This window comes from Rousettus aegyptiacus, unplaced genomic scaffold (genome assembly GCF_014176215.1).
Source record: "Rousettus aegyptiacus isolate mRouAeg1 unplaced genomic scaffold, mRouAeg1.p scaffold_m13_p_6, whole genome shotgun sequence".
Taxonomy (NCBI): domain Eukaryota; kingdom Metazoa; phylum Chordata; class Mammalia; order Chiroptera; family Pteropodidae; genus Rousettus; species Rousettus aegyptiacus.
Window position 1 is genome coordinate 2,984,615 of NW_023416309.1, and position 26,183 is coordinate 3,010,797.

Genomic DNA, 26,183 nt, shown 5'->3' on the forward strand with positions numbered 1-26,183 from the left:
CTACTTTGAATGAAACAATTGGACAGTACCCCAAAAAGTTAAACATAAAGTTACCACATGACTCAGTAATTCCATCCCAGGTATACACTAAGGAGAACTGAAAATATGTCCACAAAAAAACTTGTAACATGTTCAGAGTAGCATCATTCATAATAGCCAGAAAGTGAAAACCACCTAAATGTCCATCAACTGATGAATGTGGTATATCCTTACAATGAAATATTATTTAGCCATAAAAAACGAAGTACTGATATACACAACACAAACTTTGAAAACATGTTAAATGAAAGAAACAACACACAGAAGACAGTATATCATAGGCTTCCGTATATGAAATACTCAGAATAGGCAAAACTGTAGAGAAATAAGCAGATAGTGGCTTCCAGGGGCTGAGGAAAGGGGGAAGTTGGGGAGATAACTGCTTAATGGATATGGGGTTTCCTTTGGGGGTGATAATAAAGTTCTGGAACTATATAATGGCGATGGATGCACAATTTTTGTGAATATAATTAACACCATTGAAACTTTTATGTTATGTGAACTACATTTTAATAAATGAAACCCTACATAACAAAAAATAGATGTTAATGTCTTTAACAGAGAAAAGTTAACTTCAAAAATAAATGCTGATTGTTTGGGTGCCCCTTTAAAACTTTATTGCTAATTTGATAAGGACATTATAAACATTTCAAAATTAAAACTTTTTCTATAATACCTAATGTCATTCTTAAGATTTTCTATTTGTTAGGAATTCTCATAAAACTCTTAGCACCAGCTTTGCAATGCTTAGTCTGTCAAGGTAGGAACCAATTTTATATAATATCTAAACAATTCAAGTGAATTTTAAAATGGGGAGAATATTTTATTATATTTGGTTTACCATTAACATTTCTTGAATTTTAATACAGGAGAGGAGCATGTTTATTTCTAATGAACAAGATCACCAAAAATATGAAAAAATGTTTTAGATAGTAAAATTTACCTGGTCTGCCTTAGCCCTCATTAACCTATCTCCAATATTCATATTTTTAAATTTTGATACTCAATTAAGAAAGGCAACATCAAAAAAAAAATGCCAAATGCAATAACAGCCCATTAGTTTATTTTAGTTCAAATACAACAGAAAATACGACTGCACCTACATAATCATTTACCCAATATTTATTCATGGTCTTCATGATTGCTCCTATCGGGGTAGGTGTAGAATTTACATGAACTATGTAAATTCTCAGATTAAATTAACATCTGTTTTGGTTCTGTGCAAACAAGACAATGAACTATGCTTTACACATATTACTCATTTCAGGCTCACTATACTTCACACAGGTTAAATAATTTGCCAAAGGACACAATACTAGTACATTGCAAAGCTAGGATTTTAATAAAGTTTTGTCAGATGTACTATCAATTTTGCACTCCAAGTGTGGGCTACAAAAAGACATATTTCAGTTTAATCATAAACTCCAAAAGTTGATTGTTATGAAAATTAAACAAAGTTGAATGTTATAAAAACCAAACAAATTTCCAGTGGTATATATATATGAAAATATAAGCAATTCTGTCCAACATGCATGATTTTGAACATATTGCTAGATAGAGAAGACCACTTTGGAAAATATACTCACATGTTCTGAGATAATTTAAACCATTAAGCGTTCTTTGAAGCTTTGAAGGTTTGTCAGATTTTAAATGACAACAGTGAAATTTCAAAAAGAACACAAGGCAGCACCAAAGCTAGGTTAACAGTAATAATGATAATAATAAATAGGGCTATGTTTGCCAGTCAGGATTTGCTTATTATGACATTTGGAAGGCCAGAAGAAAACTGGTTTTAACTCCCATACAACCTGTATCATGACATCACTTTATCAGAATGAAGATGATGTCAACGTTAACATTGACACAGTTCAAATTTAAAACTGGTCCTTCTAAAAATAACAACAACAACAACAACAAAACCTGATATTTCTTTTCCAACTATTTTTATACCTCATTCATGGTATAACATTGAGACAACTTCTTGGGGAGGAACATAACATTTATTGAGAGCCTTCTGTGTATCAGACACCACACAAATTTTCTCATTTAAGTCTTATAGCCATCCTGCAAGATATTAACCTTGCCAAATCTACACCCATGCCACCCCGAACAAGCCTGATCCCATCTGATCTCAGAAGCGAAGCAGGGTCAGGCCTGGTTAGTACTTGGATGGGAGACCACCTAGGAAGACCAAGTGCTGTAGGCATTTTAAAAAATAAAATAAAAAAATAAGGGATTGTAAGCTGACAAGTTCCTTGCAATCTGTCAGGTCAACCAAGGGTTGATTGCCTAAAAAATAAATAAATAAATAGATAGATAGATAAATTAATTAAAGAAATAAAAATAAAATAACTTTAAATAAAAAAAAAGATATTAACCTTGCCTTTTAGAGAAAGAAACAGAAGTTCTGAGAAATGAAGCAACTTTTCTAAGGCTACATACCTATAGTGAGGCAGAGACAAGGTTCAAACTCAGATGTCAATTCTTATAATGCTCCATAACACTAAATAGCTGTTTCTTTTTTTTTTTTTAATTTTTTATGGTGACATTAACAAAATCCAGTAAGCTTCAGCTGTACACTTTAACAGTAAGGTATATATATGTTTACATTGTGTGTTCATCTCCCAAAGTTAGATTTCATTCTGTCACCACATATTTGACCCCCTTTACCCTACCTACCTCCTGCCCCCTAACCTTTGGTAATCACTAGTCTGTAGTCCATGTCTATGAGTCTCTTCGTTTATCCTGTTCATTTGTTGCTTTTAGGCTTATATCCCACATATAAGTGATATCATATGATTTTCAACTTTTTCTGTCTGGCTTATTTCGCTTAGCATGATTATCTCGGGATCCATGCATGTTGACGCAATGGCAGTATATCATCTCTTCGTATGGCTAATATTCCATTGTATATATGTACCACAGCTTCTTTAGCCAATCATCTATCGTAGGACACTTTGGTTGCTTCCATGTTCTGGCCACTGTGAATAATGCTGCTATGAACATCAGTGTGCAAGTATCTTTTCAGATATGAGTTTTCAAGTCTTTGAAGTAAATACTCAGTAGAGGGATTGCTGGATCAAATGGTAGATCAATTCTGAGTTTTTTGAAGAACCTCCATACTGTTTTCCATAGTGGCTGTACCAATTAGCTGTCAGTTTTTTAACTTACAAGTTAAGAAACTTTTATTTTTAAAAAATTGTGATATAATATTAGAGCAAAGAAAGCAGAGTAAAATAACGATTTGGATTATAAACTATTTTAGTACTCCAAAAGTATTAGAGTGATATTGACCTTTTAAAAATTCCTGGGAAGGTCATTGTGAAAGAGACTACAGAATGCCTTAAGGTCAAAATACTAATCTTTCAAGTAGAAAGAAGTAACAAATAAATAAATAAATAAATATAACATTTAATATCATCAAAAGACAACTTAATTAAAAAAATAAAAGCTAGTTCTATTCTAAACCAATGGTATTTAAAAGATTGCAGATCACCAGTGTAAATTGCCTCAAACTAGCATCTCACAGAGAATATGAGCTTCCAGAGTCAAAGAAGTTTGAGAAACGCCAGGTTAACACTAAACCAGTTTCTTTACTGGTTACACATAGTAAGTACAATGTACTGTTGAAAGCCTTCTGGATCCAGTCTATTTGGGTTTGAATCCTGGTTTTCCCAACTACTAGCCTAGCCATGTGACTTTGAGCATGTTATTTCACCACTCTGGGCCTGAGTTTTATTTGTTTAAAAAGAGAGAGATAATTGTAGAAGATAAAGTGTTGAAAAGATTAGAAAGATTAATACATGTGGGGTTGTTAGAAAAGAGCCTTAAAAATAATAAGTACTCAATAAATGTGAAATTATTAGTACTAATATAATTTCCCTGAATTATTAAATTGATGTTCACAGTGAATTGTTGCGATGGGAAGAGATATAGTATGAAGTTTCCCAAATTTACATGATGGAACTCACTTTTTCCACAGATGTCTTAAAAAAAAAAAAAAAAACACATGATCTTGAGAAATAATGGAGAGTTCCATTACTAAAAAAAAAAAAAAGTTGAAAAAAAAAAACAAGATTAATGCTTCCTGACTGGTGAACACATGGAGCTGCTAGAAGGGTGGCATGTACAGAAGGGACATGGAAGCTCAATGACCCTTTCCTCATACCTTTCCTACATATCTCTGCCACATGGCTGTTCCTGAGTTTTATTCTTAATAATAAACTGGTAATATCTCCTTATAGACACCATTATATGTATTCAGTGCCTGGAACATGTAGGAGAATGGAACATCATTTTATCTGTTATTCTTATAGCCCTCAGTGCTTCAAGTGATCCTCTACCTCATCACAGCAGTCACTCAATTATCCAAGACACTGTGTAGAGCCTAGTCAGTCATCATTCAGCCTGGAATCAACTGAATAAGGACAAAAAGGTTTTCTATTATCAAGATACAGCCATCCATCTGAGTCTCATATCCAATGTATAGACTTGAAATCAATATTCAGATGATGGTGTTTTCTTTGTTTGGTGTTTATTGTACCCATTTGTGAAATTTACAGTCACTACTGAAAGTGCCATTTATGTCACCCTTCCATTTAGAATTTTTTCTAAGCAATACATGTCAGGATTTTCATAAGTATTTATACCCTTTCATCAAACAAATCCATTGCCAAGAGTCTATACTATGGAAGTAAATTAAGAATAGAAGATAAAAAGGATCAAATTTTCTCCCCCCAATTTTTCTTAATTCTTCTTACTTGCTACCACCTGCCTTTGAGCTAAAGCTCTAACAGATGATAAAAGAAATAATATAAAGCAAACCGGCATGGTGGTTAAAAAGATGGAGAAATTGTCAGTAGCAGGAGTGGACCCCAGAGAGCCATGAATAGTCTAGCCATGCCACCTGCCTAGTTACCATCACACCCTGGGAAGAGCCGCAGCTGCCACAGCTGAACCCAGTCACCACCACCACAACCATGAGCAGCAAGGTTGAGACCCAGCAGCCAACAGCCATCAGGTGCAGGAGAACAAGGTAGACCAGTGAGACAGAATATGTATAAAGGGATATAGACCACGATTCCACAGGGGTCCTTCTTGCCAAAGACAACCTAGAAAGGACAGCAATAAAGAAAATAAAGAAAATCAAAGAGATGAGACTGAAAGTTAGCAGCCTCCTCAACATTGGTTCTGTCATAACTTCAGTTACTGACCCAGATGCCCAGAAAACCCTAAACCACAAACTGGCAAAGAGACAAAAGCAGTCAATCCACCAGCTGAGAATTCATTGCCACCCACCCTCCACTTCCCCAGGCTAAGCAGGGAAAAATTGAGTAAATGCCGGCTTACCATCTCTACCATCCTCCAGTTTAGTCATCCAACAACAAATGAATATGAAATTTCAACAATATGAACAAAGGATTGAAGCTAAAGACCTTAAGTGCTTGCTGTTTGTCTGTTGACCAGATAACTAGAACTATATGCATTATCTATGCAGCATGGGGTTTTTACTATTTTTACCTAAAGATGTCTCTTTGGTGATGACAAACGTGTTTTAAAAACAAAAAAGTCTGGGTTTTTTTTTCAATACATCTTTAAAGGTTTTTAAATTGTTTTATATCTAGTCGAGATTTTTACAAACTTCACTTTTTAAAATATATTGGGGTAACATTGGTTAATTATACAGGTTTCAAGGACACAATTCTATAATGTATCATCTGTATATTGCATTGTGTGTTCACCACCCAAAGTCAAATCTCTTTCCACCACCACATATTTGACACCCTTTACCCTCTTCCATCTCCCCTCTTCCCCCCGCCCCGTCTCTCTGGTAACCATTAAACTCTTGTCCATGTCTGTGAGTTTTTGTTAGTCTTGTTCATTTGTTGCTTTCAGTTTTATATCCCACATATGAATGAAATTATATGGTTCTCAATCTTTTCTGTCTTACTTATTTCGCTTAGCATGATAACCTCAAGATCCATGTTGTTGCAGATGGCAGTATTTCATCTTTTCTCATGGCTAAGTAATATTCCACTATATATACATCTTCTTTATATAATTATATATCAAAGTATATTTCAGTTGTTTCCATGTCTTGGCCACCATGAATAATGCTGCAGTAAACATTGGGATGCATATACCTTTACTGATGTTTTCAAACCTTTTGAGTAGATACCCAGAAGAGGAATTTCTGGGTCATATGGCAATTCTATTCTTAATTTTTTTGAGGAACCTCCACACTGTTTTCCATAATAGCAGTACTGATTTCCATTCCCAACTGCAGAGTATAAGGGTTACTTTTTCTTCACAATCTTTCCAATAACACTTGTTATTACTTGTTATGTTGATGACAGCCATTCTAACAGGTGTAAGGTACTATCTCATTGTGGTTTACATTTGCATTCCTCTAAGAGCTAGTGAAGTTGAACATCTTTTCATGTATCTGTTGGTCATTTATATGTCTTCTTGGGAGAAGTTTCTGTTCAGATCCTCTGCCCATTTTTTTTAATTCGATTGTTTTTTGTTGTTGTTGTTGTTGTTTAGTTGTATGAGTTCTTTAAATATTTTGGATATTAGCCCCTTATCAGAGCTATTGTTTGCAAATATCTTCTCCCATTTAGTTGGCTGCCTTTTTGTTGTTGATGGTTTCCTTTGGTCCCATTCATTCATTTTTGCTTTTACTTCCCTTGCTTTCAAGGTCAAATTCATGAAATCCTAAAACAAAGGTCCATAAGTTTAGAAACTTTGATTTCTTCTATGCAGTTTATTGTTTCAGGTCTTATATTTAGGTCTTTGACCCATTTTAAGTTAATTTTGGTGTGTGGTGATAGATGACAGTCTAGTTTAATTCCTTTGCAAGTGGTTTTTCAGTTTTCCCAGCACTGTTTATTGAAGAGGCTTTCTATTCTCCATCTTATGTTTTTTTGGCTCTCTTGTTGAAAATTTTGTGCCTATATATATATGTAGGTTCATTTCTGGGCTCTCAATTCTGCTCTGTTGGTCTATGTTTCTGTTTTTCTGCCAATACCATGCTGTTGTGATTACTGTTGCTTTGTGGTATAATTTGAACTCAGGGAGTATGATACTTCCAGCCTTGAAGAACTTCATTTTTAATTTGTAATAAAAGTTTACAACTCGATTTTTCAAAAAAGTCAAAAAACTGCAAACACCTGTGAATAATCGTAAGTAATAGACAAAAAAAAAATGGAACTGTGAAATGAGCTTTCTTTCAAAAGTTGTCTATTATTTTGTGAGATGGTTAAACACACAATGAAGTCATACTTTTCTGCTAGCAAAATTTTTCTTAGTTTGTATAGTGAAATCATATATATCAATATTTCTTAGTGTTCTGTAAAAACATGATACATCATAATTCTACATAGTCCATGACCTGAAGAAGTCTGCAAGTATATTTTAAATATGCCATAGATTACTACCTTCAGTTTTAAGATAGGTGTTTTGTGGGAAGTAAAACTTTTAGATTATTATTTTGCAGTTTTACAAATTGACACATTTTCTAATTCTTAAAAATAAATGTTTATGATATAGCATTTTTGGTTATACTTCATAACTTAAATATGACAAATATTGCTTCAATATTATCAAATTTCCATGTCCTGAAAGAGATTATGAATCATTCCTATTGCTATTCCCTCCTTTGGGGAATCAGAACTTTTTACACTCCCTCTCAATCTGGCATTAAGCTTTCCAAAAGCCTGACATTTCTCACCCCGATTTGGACTTAGTGTTGCCTCTACCCACCTACCCACCCCCTAGAGACAAGTTTGTCAAGGCCAAAAGATCTAGTGAGCACCAATCGCTTCTACCCCTGCCTTCCTCCTTATTTAGGGCTCAGCCTTGCCAATGAAGAAAACAGCTCCATACTAGGGTTCTTCTTTATGACATGTCGAGCAAAGGCCACAGATTGGTAAACACTGCTAAGAAGACCTGAAAACAATAAAGTCATCTAGCTTTGTGTATAAGCCAGTATCTCAGTTTGTCAGCATAAAAAGTTTCTCACAAAACTAATAAAAAATTTGAAATTAGCTAAGACTATCATGTTCTTCATCATCACCATAATTATCCTAAAGGTAAGTCCCTGCAATAAAAAATCAAGCCTGTCCAATTCCCCTTTCTTGCTGTACTTTGATCTCATTTCTGTTCTGTACTCTCCCCCTCCTCAACTACCACACAACCTCAAATAGCTATACTTCCTGATAAGCCTTTATATTGTTCCATGGTAAACAAATAACTATACCCTGAACCAATTTAAATAACATTCCAGCAATATTCTTGTCTAAACTAAAATCTGAGTGCAAGCTATTCTTTATCTCACTCAGAAAATACAAAGCATGAAAATCATTCCGTTTACCATCTTCAAATAAAAGTACCTCTTTTGAGGTTTATGTCAGCAATTGCTATCTCTCTTGCTTCTGTCATTTACCAACCTCTTGGTTACTTTTCCACATTCACTAAAGACTTTGGAACCTGGTTCTGAATCTTTCAACCCATTGCTCTGCCACCATTCTGAGCAACTCACTTCTTTTATGGCTGACTCCTGTAATACCCCTGCTTTACAGTTCACTTAACTGAAATAACCTTACTTTCTCTCCACTTCAGAAATCCATTAGATAGCCATATCTTGCATTCAGTCATAACCAGAAACCATTCCTCATATTTAACCTTAAATTCCAGTATCCATCTTGACTATTTCACATCCAGCAGCTACTTTCTGGTGTCTTTTATTCCCTCTTCAGCCCAGATTCAATGGCCCATGACCTCAAATGCTCTTACTACTGGAATCTCTTGCCTCCTTATCCTTTCTGCCACTCTGGATGAGATCAATTCAATTATTCAACTTGTTTGGTTAACACTCAGGCTGGTGAGGCCTAAGAGAAGGGGGAAAAAAAATCATCGCACAACATTACATATGAGAGCCACAAAAAATACATTATTACAGTTATTATAAGGAATCCCATTCAGTTACCCTCTGGTTTATCTCAACGGCCTTCTCAAAATTCTCCTTTTCTCCTCAAACTCCCCTACAATCGCCATCTTCTTTCCCTATAATCTCAGTTGATGACATTATCTCCCCACTTCACTGAAAACACATAGAGTATGTTGATGCCCCAAATTCCTTACTTACCACCCAAACCCTTTTATCTATCTGCGCCATCCCCTCTTTCATTATTCCTACTTCGGTGGTAACTGCATTCCTATTCGGACTCAAATTCAGTATCTTCACTCCATTCCCTCTACTCTTTGGGACAATGTTCAATCAATCTCACATAACTCATTTTCCCTATGTCTTCAACTTCTCCCTCTATACTAACTTTTTCCATTTAGCATACAAACAAACATCCTGAAATCTCTCTTACCTTCATACAAAATACCCCTTACCCTCTGTCTCTACTTTTTTTTAAAACCAAGCTTTTTCAAAAGAATGTCTTCGCTTCCGGTTTCCACTCTCTCACAACTATTCACTCTTCAGTCCTCAGCAAACTGCCATTAATCTCTACCTTGGGGACTTCACTGAAACTATTCTATAGATGATCAATCAGCTACTTGCTCTGTCCTTATACCAGTTGACCAATTTGCAACATTTGATACTGCTAACCACTCTTTCTTACAAATTCTCAGTTTTCATTAACATCTACTGAAAACCTACTTTATGACAAGAAATAGATAAAAACAATGCCAAATGCATAAATAGACAAAGATTGATAAACTGGACTTCATAAACATTAAGAACTTGTGTGTATCAAAGGACACTATGAAGGCAGCAAGATATCTAAGTAGCAATATCTTTTCATAGAGAGTAAATGGGTCCAGAATTTAGAACAGAATTCTTAGCTAGAGCTAAAAATTTTGTCATCATCAGTGAAGAGTTAAAATAATGAACATGACACAGTCACAGCCCTCAAAACGCTTAAAAGTCAAGAGGCGGAAGCTTCTATGGTAATTCATATGCTCCTTTGAACATCCCAGAATATTCTTTCCTTTTTCTATTCAGCCCTTAAATGCTGACAATCCCCCAGGGCTCCTTTCTTGGATCTTCTCACATTTATCTCAGCATTACCATATTTATGTTACCTACTCACTGATGGCAAAAGTTATAGCTCTAAGAATTCTATCCTGAATTCTGGACCCATTTAATCTCTATGAAAATATATTGCTACTTGTATATCTCACTACCTTCATAGTGTCCTTTGATACACCAAAGTTCTTAATTTTGATCAAGTCCAATTTATCTATTTTTTCTTTGTCTCTGTGCATTTGGTGTCATATTTAAGAAACCACTGCCTAATTTAAGAACATTAATACTTGTACCTACATTTTTTTTAACTTTTATAGTTTCGACCCTTATTCTTAGGTCTTTAATCCATTGAAACCATAATTCTTGAAAACTAAGAATTTCAATTGCAGTATCTAAGGGCTTAAGAATAAAAAGAGCTTTCTAAATTCTAAAACCATGGCTTTCAGTATCACAAAACAAAGTGTTGAGGAGAGACATGACTGCTGTCTGACCCTCGATTTGGACTGGGCCAGAACAGACAGTGCTTCCTATAAATCCCCTCAGAGATTGATCGATCGACCCTTCTTCTATTCCCCAGGTGGTACTGGAATAGGCCCTTGCCCATCTCCAAACAAGTATAGAAGGCATTTTTCCCTTGTCTGCGGTGGATCATACCCCAATACCCTATCCAGCCTGCCCTGTTCTGTATAACTCCATAGCACCTGCTTCATTGGTGCAGAGGATATCCATGCCATTTTGTTCCCACCCAAGATGTGCCTCATATGTAAGTTCCCTGTAATAAACTCTTGATGTAATGATGAGTTGCCAAGCTCCTGCTTTGGTCTCTTGGCTCAGGGAAGTTTTACATAACACAAAGAAAACATTGCTGACAGAGTTAATACTGTAAACTACAGCACAGAGAAAGTGGCAGGTGATAACATAAGTGCAATTCTCCAATAATTAAGAGGACATAAAAAAACTTAGGGAATGAGACCAGAGAGAAAGAGGAGTTAGAAAATATCTTAGTTATAAGTTCACAGTTCTTACCACCTGTCCCATCTGGGGCTGTCTTGGGGTGAAAAAAAATCTCCAGTATGTTTGTGGGGAAGGACCCAGAATAAAAGATAATTATGTTTCCCTTTCCCAAGTTATGACCAAGGGAACTGCAAGCCTTTTAATAAAACCTTGTGCCTAATACTACATCAATGTGGTAGAGGAGCAATAGCCAATGACATGCCCAGACCATGTTCCAGAAAACCTCCTCAGGATCCCAAGCCTGCCAGCACGATATAGGAACCATTATGGAGTTTGCTTATGGGCCAATGGGCCCAAAAGAATCTAGGATTAAAGGTGACCCAGCTCACCTAGACCTGTTGACCAGAGGCCATGCATGGCTGTAGCAGAGACATCAATCTCAGATGTTGCAGAGCAGACAGTGCCATTCAAGACTAAGCTGGTCAAGGTGCAACTTAGAAATGGCCAAGGACAGAGGATGGCACAAGAATGAGATGTCCCCTTCTCAATGCCAGAAGAACTTAAAAGGCTTATCTACCAATACCTTCCACCACCACCCCAAAAGGGGGGGGGGATAGTTACATGGAAAAACTGAATATTTATCCAAAGGACTGATTATTTACACAGTGCCTGAATTAACCTAGAATTAGCTAAATTAACCCAGAAGCTACTGACTTTATCCTAAATTGGCAAGACTGTTTTCTACTACCCAGTAGATAAGAAGTTCCAGAGCTCAGGAACTTTTATTTACAAAGAAATAAAGTTACATCTCTGCACATTCAAATTTGTAGTTTATAAAATTTATTCCTGCTATCCTTCCAATTGGGTTTCCTGCAGCTCAAAAAGTAAAATGTAAAGCCTTTGTCTACACTATCCACCTCTCCAAAATCACAACATGCTGTTCTTTACCTGGACCACAGTAATCATACTGGTTTCTGTCCTTTCTTAAAATATGTCAAGATCTTTCCTAAATTAGGGCTTTTCCATATGCTGTTTCCTTTTCTTGCTCCCACAGCTCTTTATATAAGTTGCTCCAACTCATCCTTTAGTTTCAATTTAGATGTTTCTCCCTTGAAGAGGCCTTCTCTGACCACCCCATATAAAGCAGGTATTCTCCTGTAGCATAGCACCCTATTATTTCCTACCTAGCAATCTTCCCACCCCTACCTCCCCAATAAAATGAAAGCTCTATTCTTGTGTGTCTTCTTCACCAACTACCCCAGTGTCTGGCCAATAACAGTTATTCAATAAATAGATCCTACATAAACAAGTTACTCCAAGTAAAGTGTGATAGACAAAATAAACTTTAAAATCTTTTGGTAAATCCAAGTATTAGACTTTTAAAAAATTAAAAGGAGATAACCACCATATTTCAATGTAGATAGCAAAGTCAAATAAAAAAATCATAAAAAAATTTATATTTCTATTGAAAGAATAATGCGATTATGGAGTTTTAGAAAGATGGTATGTAAAATCATAGTGTGCCTTCTTCAGGCTAAAGCCCTTTAAAATAGAAACATGAAACAAACGAACAAACAAATCCAACAAATCATCAAGACAGTTTCCTTAAAATTGAAAAAAAAAAAAACCATACAAGAATAAAATTGAGCCTATAAAAACCTTATTGAAAAACAAGAGACTGAATATAATTAAAGATGCTCCACACTTCTTTAATGGTTAAAAAATAATGTAAGATATCATTTCTCCTCATATAAACCTATAAGTTTACTATAACTTCAAGTAGATTACAAAAGAGTATTTTTAAGTTAATCAAGATCAATATTAAAAATATGACATAAGTTCCACTTTTCAAAAATGATAAGCTAGATTCAGCTAACTCTTTCTGTGAAAACAGTAAGTGAAATATAAAAAAACAGATTCTTAAAAGTCACTAACAAATAACAAGACAGTAAGGAATGATCCAGTTAAAACTGTAAGAGAAAGCCAAGCATCTAGAGCAAGTTAGTATTGGAGCTGCTTTTGATCTAAGGGCATTAGATCATGGGGAAAATATAAAGTTTTGTTTGATGGTATTATGGGGCATAGGAAACACAATTCAAGGCATAGAACCCAAATAAAATGATGGGTCTAAAAAGAGAGTATCCTCAGAATAACCTGAAACCCTAAAGGGCAACACTCTCAAGGTAGTCTTGTAACCAAGGTTTGCATCATTTGATGGTTCCGAGAATTGCAAATCTTGAATGAAGGCGGTGTTTTGTCTGACCCTACGCCATCTGTAGAACGAGATACAGAAAAAGTAGGAAAACACAGAGGAAGTAAGAAACACAGAAGATAAAGTGAGGGGTGATAGAATGGGGTAGGGACAGTATTTGAGAGGTGACAAAATCTTGAAAATGTTCTAGAACATATGAAGGATTCCCATCTCTAGATCCAAATCAAAGAAAAATATACAATAGAGGATATCGGTAAAGCCAAAAAATTGGCCCTATGAAAGACACACCATCTGGTGAGCTGCCCTACCTGATGTCCTGCCATTTCTTCTCCTGCCTCTTCCTCCTTCTCCCACAGACATACACACATACACACTCCAGCCATAGTGAACTATGATGCAGTTACCTAATACATACCATTTTAATTCGGCTTTTTTGGTTTAAAAAGAAGACATTTGGACTACTTTTTAAATGGGGGAGGGGTGATATTATAAACATACACACAGATTAGAAACAAAATTTAAATTGAAAAGCCATCTTTCTGATCAAGTTATTTATATCATAGGTTTCTGGCAAGCCCTTAAACTGAGTATGGCTGGGTGCCTACCTGAAAGGCAATCAGTCATCTGTGGCCTGAGGAACGTAGAATTAAGGCCACAGTGTACCAACCATGACCACCTAAAAGGGCTGAGGACAAGGTGGTAATCGTCATTACCATCAATAGTGCAGCTCCAGGAAATTTGGCAAAAAGCATGCTGGTCAACATGATGATTTGACTGACATGACAATCAAAAATAAATATATAACCATAACCAAAGTTAATTTCTTAGTGTTGATAAATGTGTCATGGCTATGTAAGATGTTAACAGAGAAAGTTGGGTCAGGGAACTAACTCTGTGGTATCTTTGCAATGCTTATGTAAATCTAAAATTATCTCTAAAGAAAAATTATTTCAAAATAAATTATAAGTAAAATTATTGCAAAATAAAAAATAAATTTTAAAAAGTGGAAAAACAATATACCTAGTCATTGTTTTCTCAATTATTAGTACCTTAATTACATAATGGAGTGCTTTCATGACCTATGTATATATTTTAATGCATTATTTTTCATTTTTCAGATTTTTCAGGTCTTATCCTTTTTCAAATTTTAATTCATTTTTTTGCTAGTTGTCACTGCTTTAACTGACTACTATAGAGAAAAATTAGAAAAAAAAAATGCTCTATCATGAGAACCAATATGAAAGAATGGTGATATAGGATAGAAATAATATGAATCTATAGAAATAAAATCTAAGTATACCTTGCAGTCCCATCTATTCTGAGTACAGACGGCAAGAGTTGGGTCAGTGGGGAATACCTGTAGTTGAAAATACATAGTTATTGTGAACTTATAGGGTAGTCTCACTAAGGAAATGTTAAAATAAATGGAAACCATAAAAGACAAGGAACTGCAATTTCTCAGGGCTTGAGTTTTTTAGTTTTTTCCATTTAAACTTTTTCTAATTAATTTAAAACCAAATATAATTCCTTCTTCAATATGGTTTGGTTCACTTTTTTGGTCTTTATATTACATTATAAAAGAGGTAAGAAAGAATATGAAATTACAGAAGATAGTCAAAGTCTGTAATTCATTAGAATAGACATAAAAATATACCAAATTATTATTATTCAAAATAATTCCATTTTATATCCAATCTAGAAAGTACATATGAAGGTAAGAATAAATAGCACTTGCTTTAATTTGAGCCTTTCATCATAAACTTCCCTTATTTTGAGGTCCCGAAACTTCTATCTCTTGTATTAGCACTTTTCCATTGACATGCTGTTGTTCACTGACACTTCAACCATTTTTTAAAAAAATAGCTGACCAGAATTTTCATTGTTGATGGCCATCAGATATCAAATTCTAGAATCTAAGATGTAATCCAATATGATATCCCTCTGTGCTTCATTTGTTTTAGATGGACCTCCAAGAATGTAATCATAAAGGTTCCACATCTGATGAGGAATTGTGAAGGACAATAACTATGTACAGGATACCTTGAACACCCACTCCACATGTCCTCAAAAGAGCCTTATCCCAAGCTGTGCTTCTCATAGTATATTACTATAATACAGAGTCACCAATAAGACTGTTATTTCTGACCTTAGCAAAAAGACAAGAATTATTCTTGATTTCAACATAAAGACCAAATTAGTTTTCTCATGAATTTAAGTCACTTGCCTATATGTTACACCAATGACAATATTCCCCAGACATTGATAGGTTTCTGTTCTGTCCACTTGTCTGGAAACAGCAAACATCATGGATTGGAGTTACTGCCTTACAAATTGTCAATGGTAAAATGTTGTTCAAAAAACAGAAACATGAGGTTAAAACTATCATCACTATGTAAGCCCTCAAAGGGAACTAAACTCTAAATTTCTCAATGTAGAGAACATGAAACAAAATGATAGTTTTCAAAGGGAACTGGAACCTGTAGATTTCTTAATGCAGAGAACATGAAAACTTAAGCCTAATTCCCAGTATCATCTTTAACAATATTTCACCCCTCTTAAACTCCACTAATAGCCTAAGGAAATATATTATCACAATAAGATAGCACAGACAGGTCGGTTATTTTCTGTGGCAAATATGGCAAACACTGTTGGTTGCCAACTTAGCAATTACTTCTTCCACATTTTTTTTCTTTGCAAGCGGAACCTGCCTGTACTTCAGACACTAAAAGTGCTCAGAAGTCCTCCTTCTAGCCTCCCTTACTTACAGCAAGGACATGGGCATTAACCCAATCCTAGCTACTGGGGCCTAAGAACCAATAAAGAAGTAAGTTGAGAGGAAACTGCTATTCTTCTACACAGTACTTAGCTATGTCTGCATGTGACACCTGGAACTTCTGTAACAATTTTACGACCATGAGGAAAGATATAACCAACTTGAATAAAACACAGAGAAAGCACTTGGGTCCCAGACACTATCACTGAGTCCTGTATCTACAACAAAATAGTCTTGCTTCCAAACTTTTGTTAGATAATGGCTATCTTAGTTAGTTTGTGGCTCTAGTTTAAGTCATTTTTATTTGGATATTGTTTTTTGAGGGCCAAAGTATCCTAATATAGCTAGGAAGTATTTGTTCACACCATGCTATCGCAATCAGGAAGTTAGACCACTGCTACTTAGCTGACTCCAGCCATTACCAGTGTCTCTACCTTGTTCCCTACTCTTTCATTCATGTTTTACTTTTCCACCTTTCACTAAGGAGCAAACTCATTGTAAGTATACTCATATCTTCACAATAAATTATGTTTCTTCTGCAACTCTTCAATGATGGTCAATGGGAAGGTACTTTTTGCTTCTACAGTATATTTTTTGGTTATGTCTGCTTTTAACAGCATCACAAAAATCTCCCAATTTTTAGCTTACACTTTCTTACTATACAAACTGCAGCCCCATATTGAAATCATAATTGATCTAAAACTTCCAAAGAAACTGGACTCTGGGTGGTAATCACACAATAATAGAATATATAGATGTCAAATTATAATGTACATCTGAAAATTATGTAATTGTATTAACCAATGTTACCCCAATAAACTTAAAAAAATAAAATATAATAAATAAATAAATAAATAAATAAAACTTCCAAAGAGAAAATGCTAAAGACAGAACAAAGCTTTTACAGAGTGTTATCCACATTGATCAATAAATGGTGCTAAATGATGAGGGATCCTAAATGATGATTAAATGAATATGCTATTGTTTTATACATAAGGAAAAAACTTAACCTCAATTAAAAATAAAAAGACAGAGATGTGAGTAACATACAGCTGGTTCAGAATCCTACCTTAGTACTGTTAATTTTTAACAGCATCACGGAGACCTCACTTGTTTTTTTGCATGTTATGCTTACAGGGATAAAGCTCCTACTATGATATTTCATGTTTACTCACAAAATGGAAAGAACTCTTGAACAAACTGATTAAACCTTTGTTGACTATTATTCAGCAATGCAATAAAATGAAAATTTAACCAAACTAGGCAAGCACATGTAACCAGCATTTGATTTATTAGGAAAAGATTTTTAAGAATAAAAAAACAAACCCTGAAAATTTCAGATTTTTAAAACATATTTTCCTTTATTGTTTTTTGCTTATTACAAAAAACATGCTCGCTAAAGTGAAAAAAATAAAAATTACAAATTTTTCTGAAATCATTTAGAAATACAAAAGTAAATATTAGAAAAAAAAATCCTGAACACTATGGCACAAGGTTCCAAAAACATAATGTACCACAATTATCAATACTTGAAAAAAAATGAAACTAGGTGATATCCATCTTCAACCAAATTGTTATTTAAGCCAAACTGTTGCAATGATCAAACTGCCCTTAACCAAAGTATATGCTATTCTGTATTTTCAAACCATTCTCTTATTTACCCTCAGGCCTTTGCATATGGTGTTACCTCAGTACAGGGTACTCTTCTCTCCCCACGGTCATCTACTGATAAATGAAGTACTGACAAGCACTTATGAACTAAAACTTATTAAAATTAGTAACATGGGAACCTTATTTTTTAAAAAATCAAGATTTTTAAGTTCCTTGTTTTAAAAGTTCTTGCTTAAAAAATTAAATATTTGATATCATTTGGTTTTATTGTATCTTTTTAATATTAAGATAGGGTAACAATTCTTGTCAAATATAAACTAAGCAACTTTATAAGAAAACAAAATTCTGATAACTATTTAATTCTTTCTTTGTTCGAATTCACTATTAATACTTAAGAAGGTAAACTAGCGCTGAGATGAGTTTGAAAACTGATATTCTATGTAGTAATAGGTTACTCACTGGAGCACTGCTGCAACTTCAAGATATTGGAAACAACTTACATATCCATCAATGAGAGACTAGCAAAAATAATGCTGGCACATCCATACAAAGAAATACTATGCAATAGAAGAAGAATATGAGGAGCAATCAGGTAATAAAATAAAATAAAATAAAGCACATTGAGATTGGAAAGAGAGAAGTAAAACTATCTTATTTGCAGATGACATGACCTTGTATATAGAAAAATCTACGGAATCCACTGAAATAATTATCGGAACTAATAAATGAGTTCACTAAGGTTGAAACATAAAAGATCAATATGTAATACCATAAACAATTGTATTTCTGTACATTTGCAATGAACGATCTGAAAATGAAGAAAACTATTATAAAAGCATCAAAAAGAATAAAATGCTTAGTAATAAACAACGAAAGAAATACAAAATTTATATTCTGAAAAGATAAAACACTGCTGAGAGATAATTTAAAAGACCTAAATATATAAAAAGACATCTCATATTCATGAATCAGAAAATGTAATATTGTTAAAATAGCACTACCTTCCAAATTAATCTATAGATTCAACATAATCCCAATCAAAATCCCAGCCAGCTTCTTTGCATAAATTGACCACTTGACCATAAAATTTATTTGAAAATTCAAGGGACTCAGAATAACCAAACACTCTTGAAAAAGTAGCAAATTGGAGGACTCACACTGCCTGATTTCAAAACTTACTGCAAAGCTACAGTTATCAAGACGTTGTGGTACTAGTATAAGGACTGATACATGAACACATGGAAAAGAATTAAAGTGTCCAGAAATAAGCCCTTATGTTTAGGTAAACTGATTTTTGTGAAGATAATTCAATGGGAAATAATAGCCTTTTGAACAAATGGTGCTAGAACAAACGGATATCTACATGTAAAAGAATGAAACTGAACTGGTTACTCCAAATACAAAAATCAACTCAAAATAATGAAAGACATGAATGTAAAAGCTAAAACTATAAAACTCTTAGGAAAAAAGATTGGTGTAAATCTTCATGACTGCTAATTAGACAATGATTTCTTACACATGACACCAAAAGTACAAATGACAAATGAAAACATTTACAAATTGGACTTCATTGAAATTAAAAAATTTGTGTTGCAAAAGACACCATCAAAAAATTAAAATAAAACCCATACATTTATACCTGAAATATATAAAGAATTTTTATAGCTCAAAAATAAGAAGACAAATAATCCAATGTAAAAATGGGAAAAAGATGCAAATTAACAGGTCTCAAAAAGAGATATACAAATGGCTAATGAACACATGAAAATCCACTTGACATCATTAGCCATTCAGGAAATACAAATCAAAACCAAAATAAGCTATGACTTCAGATAATAACAAGGCTTGAAGAGGATGTGGTAAAACTGGAACCCTCATACAGGTAAGAATCAAAATGGTGCTGCAGCTGCTATAGAAAACAGTTTGGCAGTTCCACAAAAGTTAAACATAGAGTTACCATTTGACCCAGCAATTCCACTCCTAGGTATATACCCAAGAAAATTTAAAACATGTCTAAACAAAAACTTGCACAAGAGTATTCATAATAGCATTATTGACAATAGCCGAAAAGTGGAAATAACCCAAATGTCCATCGATGGTGAATGCATGTAAAAAATGTGATACAGCAATACAGTCAATACTGTTCGGCCATAAAAAGAAATGAAATATTGATACATGCTATAACACAGATAAATTTTTAAAACATTATGCTAAGTGAAAGAAATCAGTCACAAAGGACCACATATGGTATGATTCATGTCAATGAAATGTCCAGCATAGACAAATCTAAAGAGACAGTAGAGAGTACATATTACCTTTTCAAATTAAATTATTTTTGAAATGACTATGTTGTTCACATATTTATATGTCTAAATACTAAAATTCTTCTAAAATATTTTTTAAAGCACTTGGAAGCATAAAAGCACGCTAAGAATCAAGGAGAACAGACCTGGAATTTTAAAACAACTAAGAAAAACTCATAAGTAAGCAACAACTACTTAAAATATTTCTTAGAATGGCAAAAACAGCATAACTTTGGAGTCAAATGCACAGGTCTGAATATTAGCCTGCTGTTAACCACCTAGGTGATGATCAGTTTACTTGGTCTATGTGAACCTCAGTCTCACCTTCTGTTAAATTGGGAATTAGAATGCAACCTACTTTAGTGTGAAAAACTCTCCAACTACTAACAAATTTAGAGGTGGGGGATAATCTCACTATTTTTTTTAAATCTATCTGTACAGCTTAAATTTTTTTTACGAGTATATAATTTAAAAACGTGTGTGGGGGTTAAGATATAACTTACATACAGTAAAATACAAATTAATATTCTTGTGCAAATACACACTAGATGAAAATATAAAGTATTTCAACATCCCAAAAGCCTCTCTTGTGCTCTCTTCACTCAATATCCTCCAAAGGCAACCACTGTTAGTTTCTTTTTACCACAGACTGCTTTTGTCTGTAAAATTTATATAAATGCTATTATATAGTATGTAATCTTTTGTCCCATTTTTTTTTTTTACAACATCATGTCTGCAAGGGTCACCATGTTATTAGATGAGACCATAGTTCATTACTCTTCATTGTTTTGAAATATTTTACTGTTTAGATATCTATTCTGTTGATGGAAATTTAAATTCTTTCCAATTTTGGATTGTTAGGCATAAAATTTCTATGAACAAAAAAAATAACAAAGATTTTAAAAATAAAAACGTCTACTTTATAGGGTTTTTGTGGAGTCATTTTGTAAGATAGCTACACATAGGAGACTCCCAATTAAATTAATTCCCTTAGTCCTTCCATAGCCTTTCCATCTTCTTGAATTCAGGTGAACAAGACTTGGAAGGAGCAAAGTTAAAAATTTATTTTTCTGAAGGCAATGGTTATCAAGAAAGCGATAAATAAGGGTAATAAAACTAAGCTTTTAAATCACTTTCTTCAAACCATACTAAAGAATGTCATCTGAAAAGAAAAATATGTCCATGTGTTTACTGATTCTAATCACTTCATACTGAAACTTTAAGGTTTTGAGGGGGATTTTTTTGGCAATGTAAATGATAATACTATCAAGTGAGAAGAAAATTTGTTACCTTAATCTTTTGAACAAGACAAATTCGGGATTCACTTGAGAATATTTTTCACTGAAAAACAAAATACAAATATAAATCATGACTATCATTTATCAGTTCCATCTTTTTTGCTCTGAGAACACACTGTGATAGATTAATGTAATTTAATTCATCTAGGTTATCACAAGCTTTGCAGAATGTGAAAATTAAGAACATTCTCTTCTATATTCTAATAGATGAATAAAGTGAATGTCAGGAATCAAAGTAGTTTTGCAGGTCAAAAGGTGGCTTTTAATGCCACCAAAGTACACTGATACTGCTAAAGCAAGTAATGTGGCCTTTGACAGCTGTCTTAAAGACTGAGACAATATGTTGAGTCAAACTGTGTTCAGAGACTGCAATATGCTGATCAGCTCTTGCAGTCAGTCCATGAGAACACCTGCAGAACAAAGGAAGAATTCTGCTGGAATTGCTAACAGGCCATTTGCCACACCTGTGAAGGGGAAACAGGAAAAAACAGTCTTTAGGTGGCTGCCTCACACTAAATAAAACCATTCATTTCCTATGGCTAAAACCATAAAGAACGTATGGAATAAAGGCTAGGAACTGCCAACAAGCTTTTCACACTATATATTCTTACCTTTCCATGCTACATACTCTTCCTCTTCCCTTTCCTCACTGTATGCCCATATCAAAGGAAATGGGTAAACAAAGTCTTTAAACTGTGACTCACAGGAACTAAAGAATGATATATAAACTGAATTCCCCAAACACTTGAGGTCCCTCTCACTGCCTTTATTCTCAGTCTCTTTCTCTGGGTCCCTCTCTTTTTCTCCATCCTTCTCACTGCTTTTACTCTTTCTCTTAGTATTCTTTACCGTGTCTCACTATCCTCATCTCTCTTAGACTCTCACTCTCTGCCTCTGAGAAGAGACCACGCTCTGGCTGTGAAGCCTTACCCTTTTTCCAATAAGCTTTCTTTTTTATCCTAACATTGGCATATGTGTTAAATTCTATCCAATCCACCAAAGGACCGTCTTCTCTCAGTGCAGGGCTTGGTCGTCCCCTGCCCCCCCACTCGAGGAAATATGCCCTGTCCTGCATCAATTAGACAGACCTCCCTCCCTCCCTCCTTCCTTCCTTCTTTCTTTTCTTCCTGTCTTTTTTTTTTTTTGCTATATTATACACAACAAGCATCAAATTTAGCCATAGAAGTGTACACCATCAGAATTTTTCATCAATATGCATAAGTACATAACTAAACCGTTAAGTACATTAAAGTGTACAAATCCTATTCTGAACCATTTACTATATACATTACTGAGAAAATTTCCTGGAGTATTAGTGCATTTCTATAGAACCTTTGTTTTTAGACTATTTCGAAAACATGTTTCTGTCGACACAAGAAATGTCCAAACTAGTAGAGACTATAAGTTTGAGCCCAAACTGAGGACAACTGCCAGGAAGTAAGAGTTCAAATGCTTCCGAGAATAAATTTTGCTGTTTCTTTTACTCACTTGGAATTAAAGAGAGAAGAAAGATTACATGAGGGTGGGAAAAAGCAAGGCAAGGACTGGATTACAGGATAGTTAAGATTATATTCTCTCTAGATGGTGGTCCCACTTTAGGAGGGTGTCGGAATGACCGGCAAGTCAAAGGTGCGTTACACTAGATACACAAAAAGGGCAGAGTTTAAGGTAAAGATAAGCTTTTGACTAAAGAAATTATAGGCCTGGGGTGTGACTACCTTCCACGACCTGCCCAACCGTTAGGAATTTATGATTACAGAACCCCTTTTTTCTCCACACTGTACAGGGGAAGCATGGTGTGTGAATTTTTCAGTGAATTTTGGAAAGCTACAACAGTGATGTTATCTCAACATCACTGAGTGGTTGAAAGGGACAAAATTAAAAACTTAAAGTAGTAAAAGCCGGTAGGTAAGGGATACCCCAATTCCTAGGCTTTCTCCCTTCCAGTTTCTGCAAGCCACTGGCTGCATAAAACCAACTCCGGAAAACAATAAATTACAAGGTTCCTGGTGCAAACAGCCAAGCCCTTAGCCAGCCTTCAAGCGCAGCTTCCCCGTCTCGCCTCAGGACCGACAGCGGGTGGCAGCCCCGCCCGAGAGAGGTGGGACACCCAAGATTCACTCGCCCAGGCCCGCCGCCAAACAGCACCACCTTCAGCCCCGCGCAGCCCTCAGACCCGCCTCTCAACGACCCCCAGAGGCGGGCACGCTCCATCCCTCGACAGTTTCCCCTCCCCAAGTAGGTACCCTTCCCCAGAAAGCCCCACCACAAGCCCCCTCCCGACGCTAGGCCAGGACCACTAACACACCTAAGACACAGCCTCAGAACAGATCCAGGCAGCCCGCGCTGACCGTCGCCCCTCCCTGCGGCCCCGCGAGCATGCGCACCGGACCCGCCCGCGCCTGCGCGTCCACGCCGGCACGCGCCGCCGTCAGGGAGGCCGGGGCGAGGCCACGGCTGAGGAGGAGGCTGGGCTCCCTCGGCGGCGCGCGCCCCCCGCCCTGCCTCCCACTGTGGAGGTTGGCCTGCGGCCCCAAAGTCCGTCCTCCCGGTTAGGCGGCGAGCGCTGGAGGGGAGGGGACAGTTAAGAAGGCAGGAAGCTGCCGCTTAAAAGGACAGCTCGCGCCAGGCCCTTCCTCCCCCCTCCCACCGTTCCCGAGCCTCCTAGGTCTCTTTTTCCCTCGCAGCCTCCGCCCTGCCGCCATGTACCGCTGCCTGGGCGAAGCGCTACTGCTATCCCGAGCCGGGCCCGCCGCCCTGGGCTCGGCGGCAGCCGACTCGGCTGTGCTGCTGGGCCGGGCCCACGGGCAACCCGCCGCCACCCCGCAGCTGGGGCTTGTGCCGCCCTCCCGCCGACACTACAGTGAAGCGGCGGCCGACCATGAGGACGACCCCAACTTCTTCAAGATGGTGGAGGGCTTCTTCGACCGCGGCGCCAGCATTGTGGAGGACAAGCTGGTGGAAGATCTCAAGACCCGGGAGAGCGAGGAACAGAAGCGGAACCGGGTGCGCGGCATCCTGCGGATCATCAAGCCCTGCAACCATGTGCTGAGCCTGTCCTTCCCCATCCGGCGTGACGACGGCTCCTGGGAGGTCATCGAGGGCTATCGAGCCCAGCACAGCCAGCACCGCACGCCATGCAAGGGAGGTGAGCGCCGACCCAAACCCTTCGCGTCCTTCCCTGCGGCCCAGCCAGCCCGCCCGGGTGCCACTGCTCGGCCCAACCCTGGCGGGCACTGGCCCCTCCTCCACATCCCTCCCAGCCCCCGTCCCCCCCCCGGATGTGTCAGGCCCGGTTGAATAGTGATTTTTCCGCCTTAACCACGGAGTTGGTCCTGTCTCCCTCCCCCCTGAGGCATCTTCCCAGGCTTCTGCCTATGTTGATACCGTGTGCAGAGTAACCACTGCACCGCTTTTTTGCTCCCATTATGTGAGACACACAGGGTGGATCCTGACGAAATTCACGTCTGGGAAAGGGAATGACCGGCTCATCAGATTATGCCCCTTGAGTTTTTGTGGGCTTCTATGACTCACCCGAATGCAGACTATGAAAAAATTATTTTCTGATTTTTCCGCTTGTTGTTTTTTTACGTCGTTGACAGATGATACAGGAACATACAAAATGAATTGCCTTCTGGGTTTGAAATCTAGACAGTTTTATTAACCAAATGAATTTACTAATTACATGTTAGTCTTTTAAATTATTTTTCTACTCTGACAGCTCCTGTTAGGTATAAAATTATAGTACGTGAGCCGTGTAACATCTCTGACAAATGAACACTGGGCGTCCTGGCAGTAAATCTAAAGGGTGTAGACTGCAGGGTGGCCCGCCAGCCAATGGAATGAAATAGCCCTGGGGGGTGTGTACCGGTCCTAGCTAACACCAGATTTGAGCTTGGGGGAAATGATAAGTACGTAAAGAAAGGAGTTGAGTCGGTTAAAATTTGGTAACTACCAAGTTCTCCTGTACTTAGTTTAAAATGTTTTAATGTCTGTCGATTTGGCTTCTGCAGTCAGATTGCCTTTTTTTTAGTACATAAAAGCTTTTTTTATTTTAATTTTTTTCGTTATCCCCTCCCCCCCCGGCAATAATTGCATAGTACACCTTTAACGGTTCTTAAAAGTAACCTAAAATAGAAAGGGAGGTAGGTGAAAAGTCTTGCTGGAGGTTGCCTGGAACTCCTAGGGCTGTGCATTTTGTCTTCATAAACCTGATTATGTTTTAGCGTTCTATTATACCAGCTGATTTCTAAGGATAGTTTTTAGAAATCTATCAGGAACAACTGAGCTCTGCTGGCTTTCTCAGCCAGGGTACAAAGATTGCTTCAAATCGTTTAATTATTTAATTGCTAAATTTGCATTGACCCCACCTACTTCTAGGACATACCTTAAGAGCTTAATTATCTTCTAGCTCTTTCCTCTTCTAAAACCAATGTTTGAACCACTTTGACCTCTAATTTCGCTTTCCAGCTCCAAAATTATATAAAATGTACGCAATTACTTTGCCTTCATTCTTCCTACTACTCTGTTCTCGAAACCAAGAATGCAAGTCGAGAATCCTGAGAGAAGCAAAGAAGGATGTTGGAGAAAGAAGCCAAGTTAGCAAATATTAAATTGCAATGATTCTTTAAAGTGGATGTCAAGTTCATATAACTGTTTTATTGGCAGTATTTTCCAGTCACTTAAAAAATTCACAAATAAACCCGTATATTCATTTGTTTTTTTCTGCAGACTGATTTAGTCTGGCGGTTCTTTATATTCTTCTGTTCTTAATATGCCAAGCCATCTCCTATCTTCATAAATCACAACTCCACAAACACTAAAATAACTAAAGTTTTCCATAGTTTGGCAATCCTCTTCCTCTTGTTGTTGCCACAGCAGTTTTAATACCAAAACATTGAACCTAGCAACAAAGTGCATCAGCCATCCTTGAAGCACTTTTTATCATAGACTT

General features: G+C 36.4%; 2 protein-coding genes and 1 pseudogene across 17 annotated transcripts in view; 2 read left to right on the plus strand and 1 right to left on the minus strand.

Annotated features, from left to right (window-relative positions):
• SHLD2 (shieldin complex subunit 2) overlaps positions 1–23,613 on the minus strand; it is an 81,305-nt gene extending 57,692 nt beyond the window's left edge. For 9 of the 16 annotated variants that reach the window (XM_016142823.2, XM_016142819.2, XM_036223750.1 and 6 more), the window contains exons 1-2: positions 23,538–23,599; positions 21,222–21,272 (exon numbers count right to left, since the gene is read on the minus strand). Coding sequence is in view for 3 of the 16 variants with exons in the window: in XM_016142804.2 (XP_015998290.2) it covers positions 21,222–21,310 (89 nt within the window). In the remaining 13 variants the exon portion in view is untranslated. Of the gene's footprint in view, positions 1–21,221; positions 22,304–23,537 lie in introns of those variants that run through there. The other 7 variants (XM_016142805.2, XM_016142824.2, XM_016142811.2 and 4 more) reach the window with 6 other exon arrangements.
• Positions 2,127–2,245, plus strand: LOC118604655 (annotated as a pseudogene).
• Positions 23,614–23,757: 144 nt separating the features above from the next.
• Positions 23,758–26,183, plus strand: part of GLUD1 (glutamate dehydrogenase 1) — a 36,987-nt gene continuing 34,561 nt past the window's right edge. Inside the window, exon 1 of the mRNA XM_016142803.2 lies at positions 23,758–24,377. Coding sequence (XP_015998289.2) covers positions 23,933–24,377 — 445 coding nt within the window. The 5' untranslated portion in view covers positions 23,758–23,932. The remainder of the gene's footprint in view (positions 24,378–26,183) is intronic.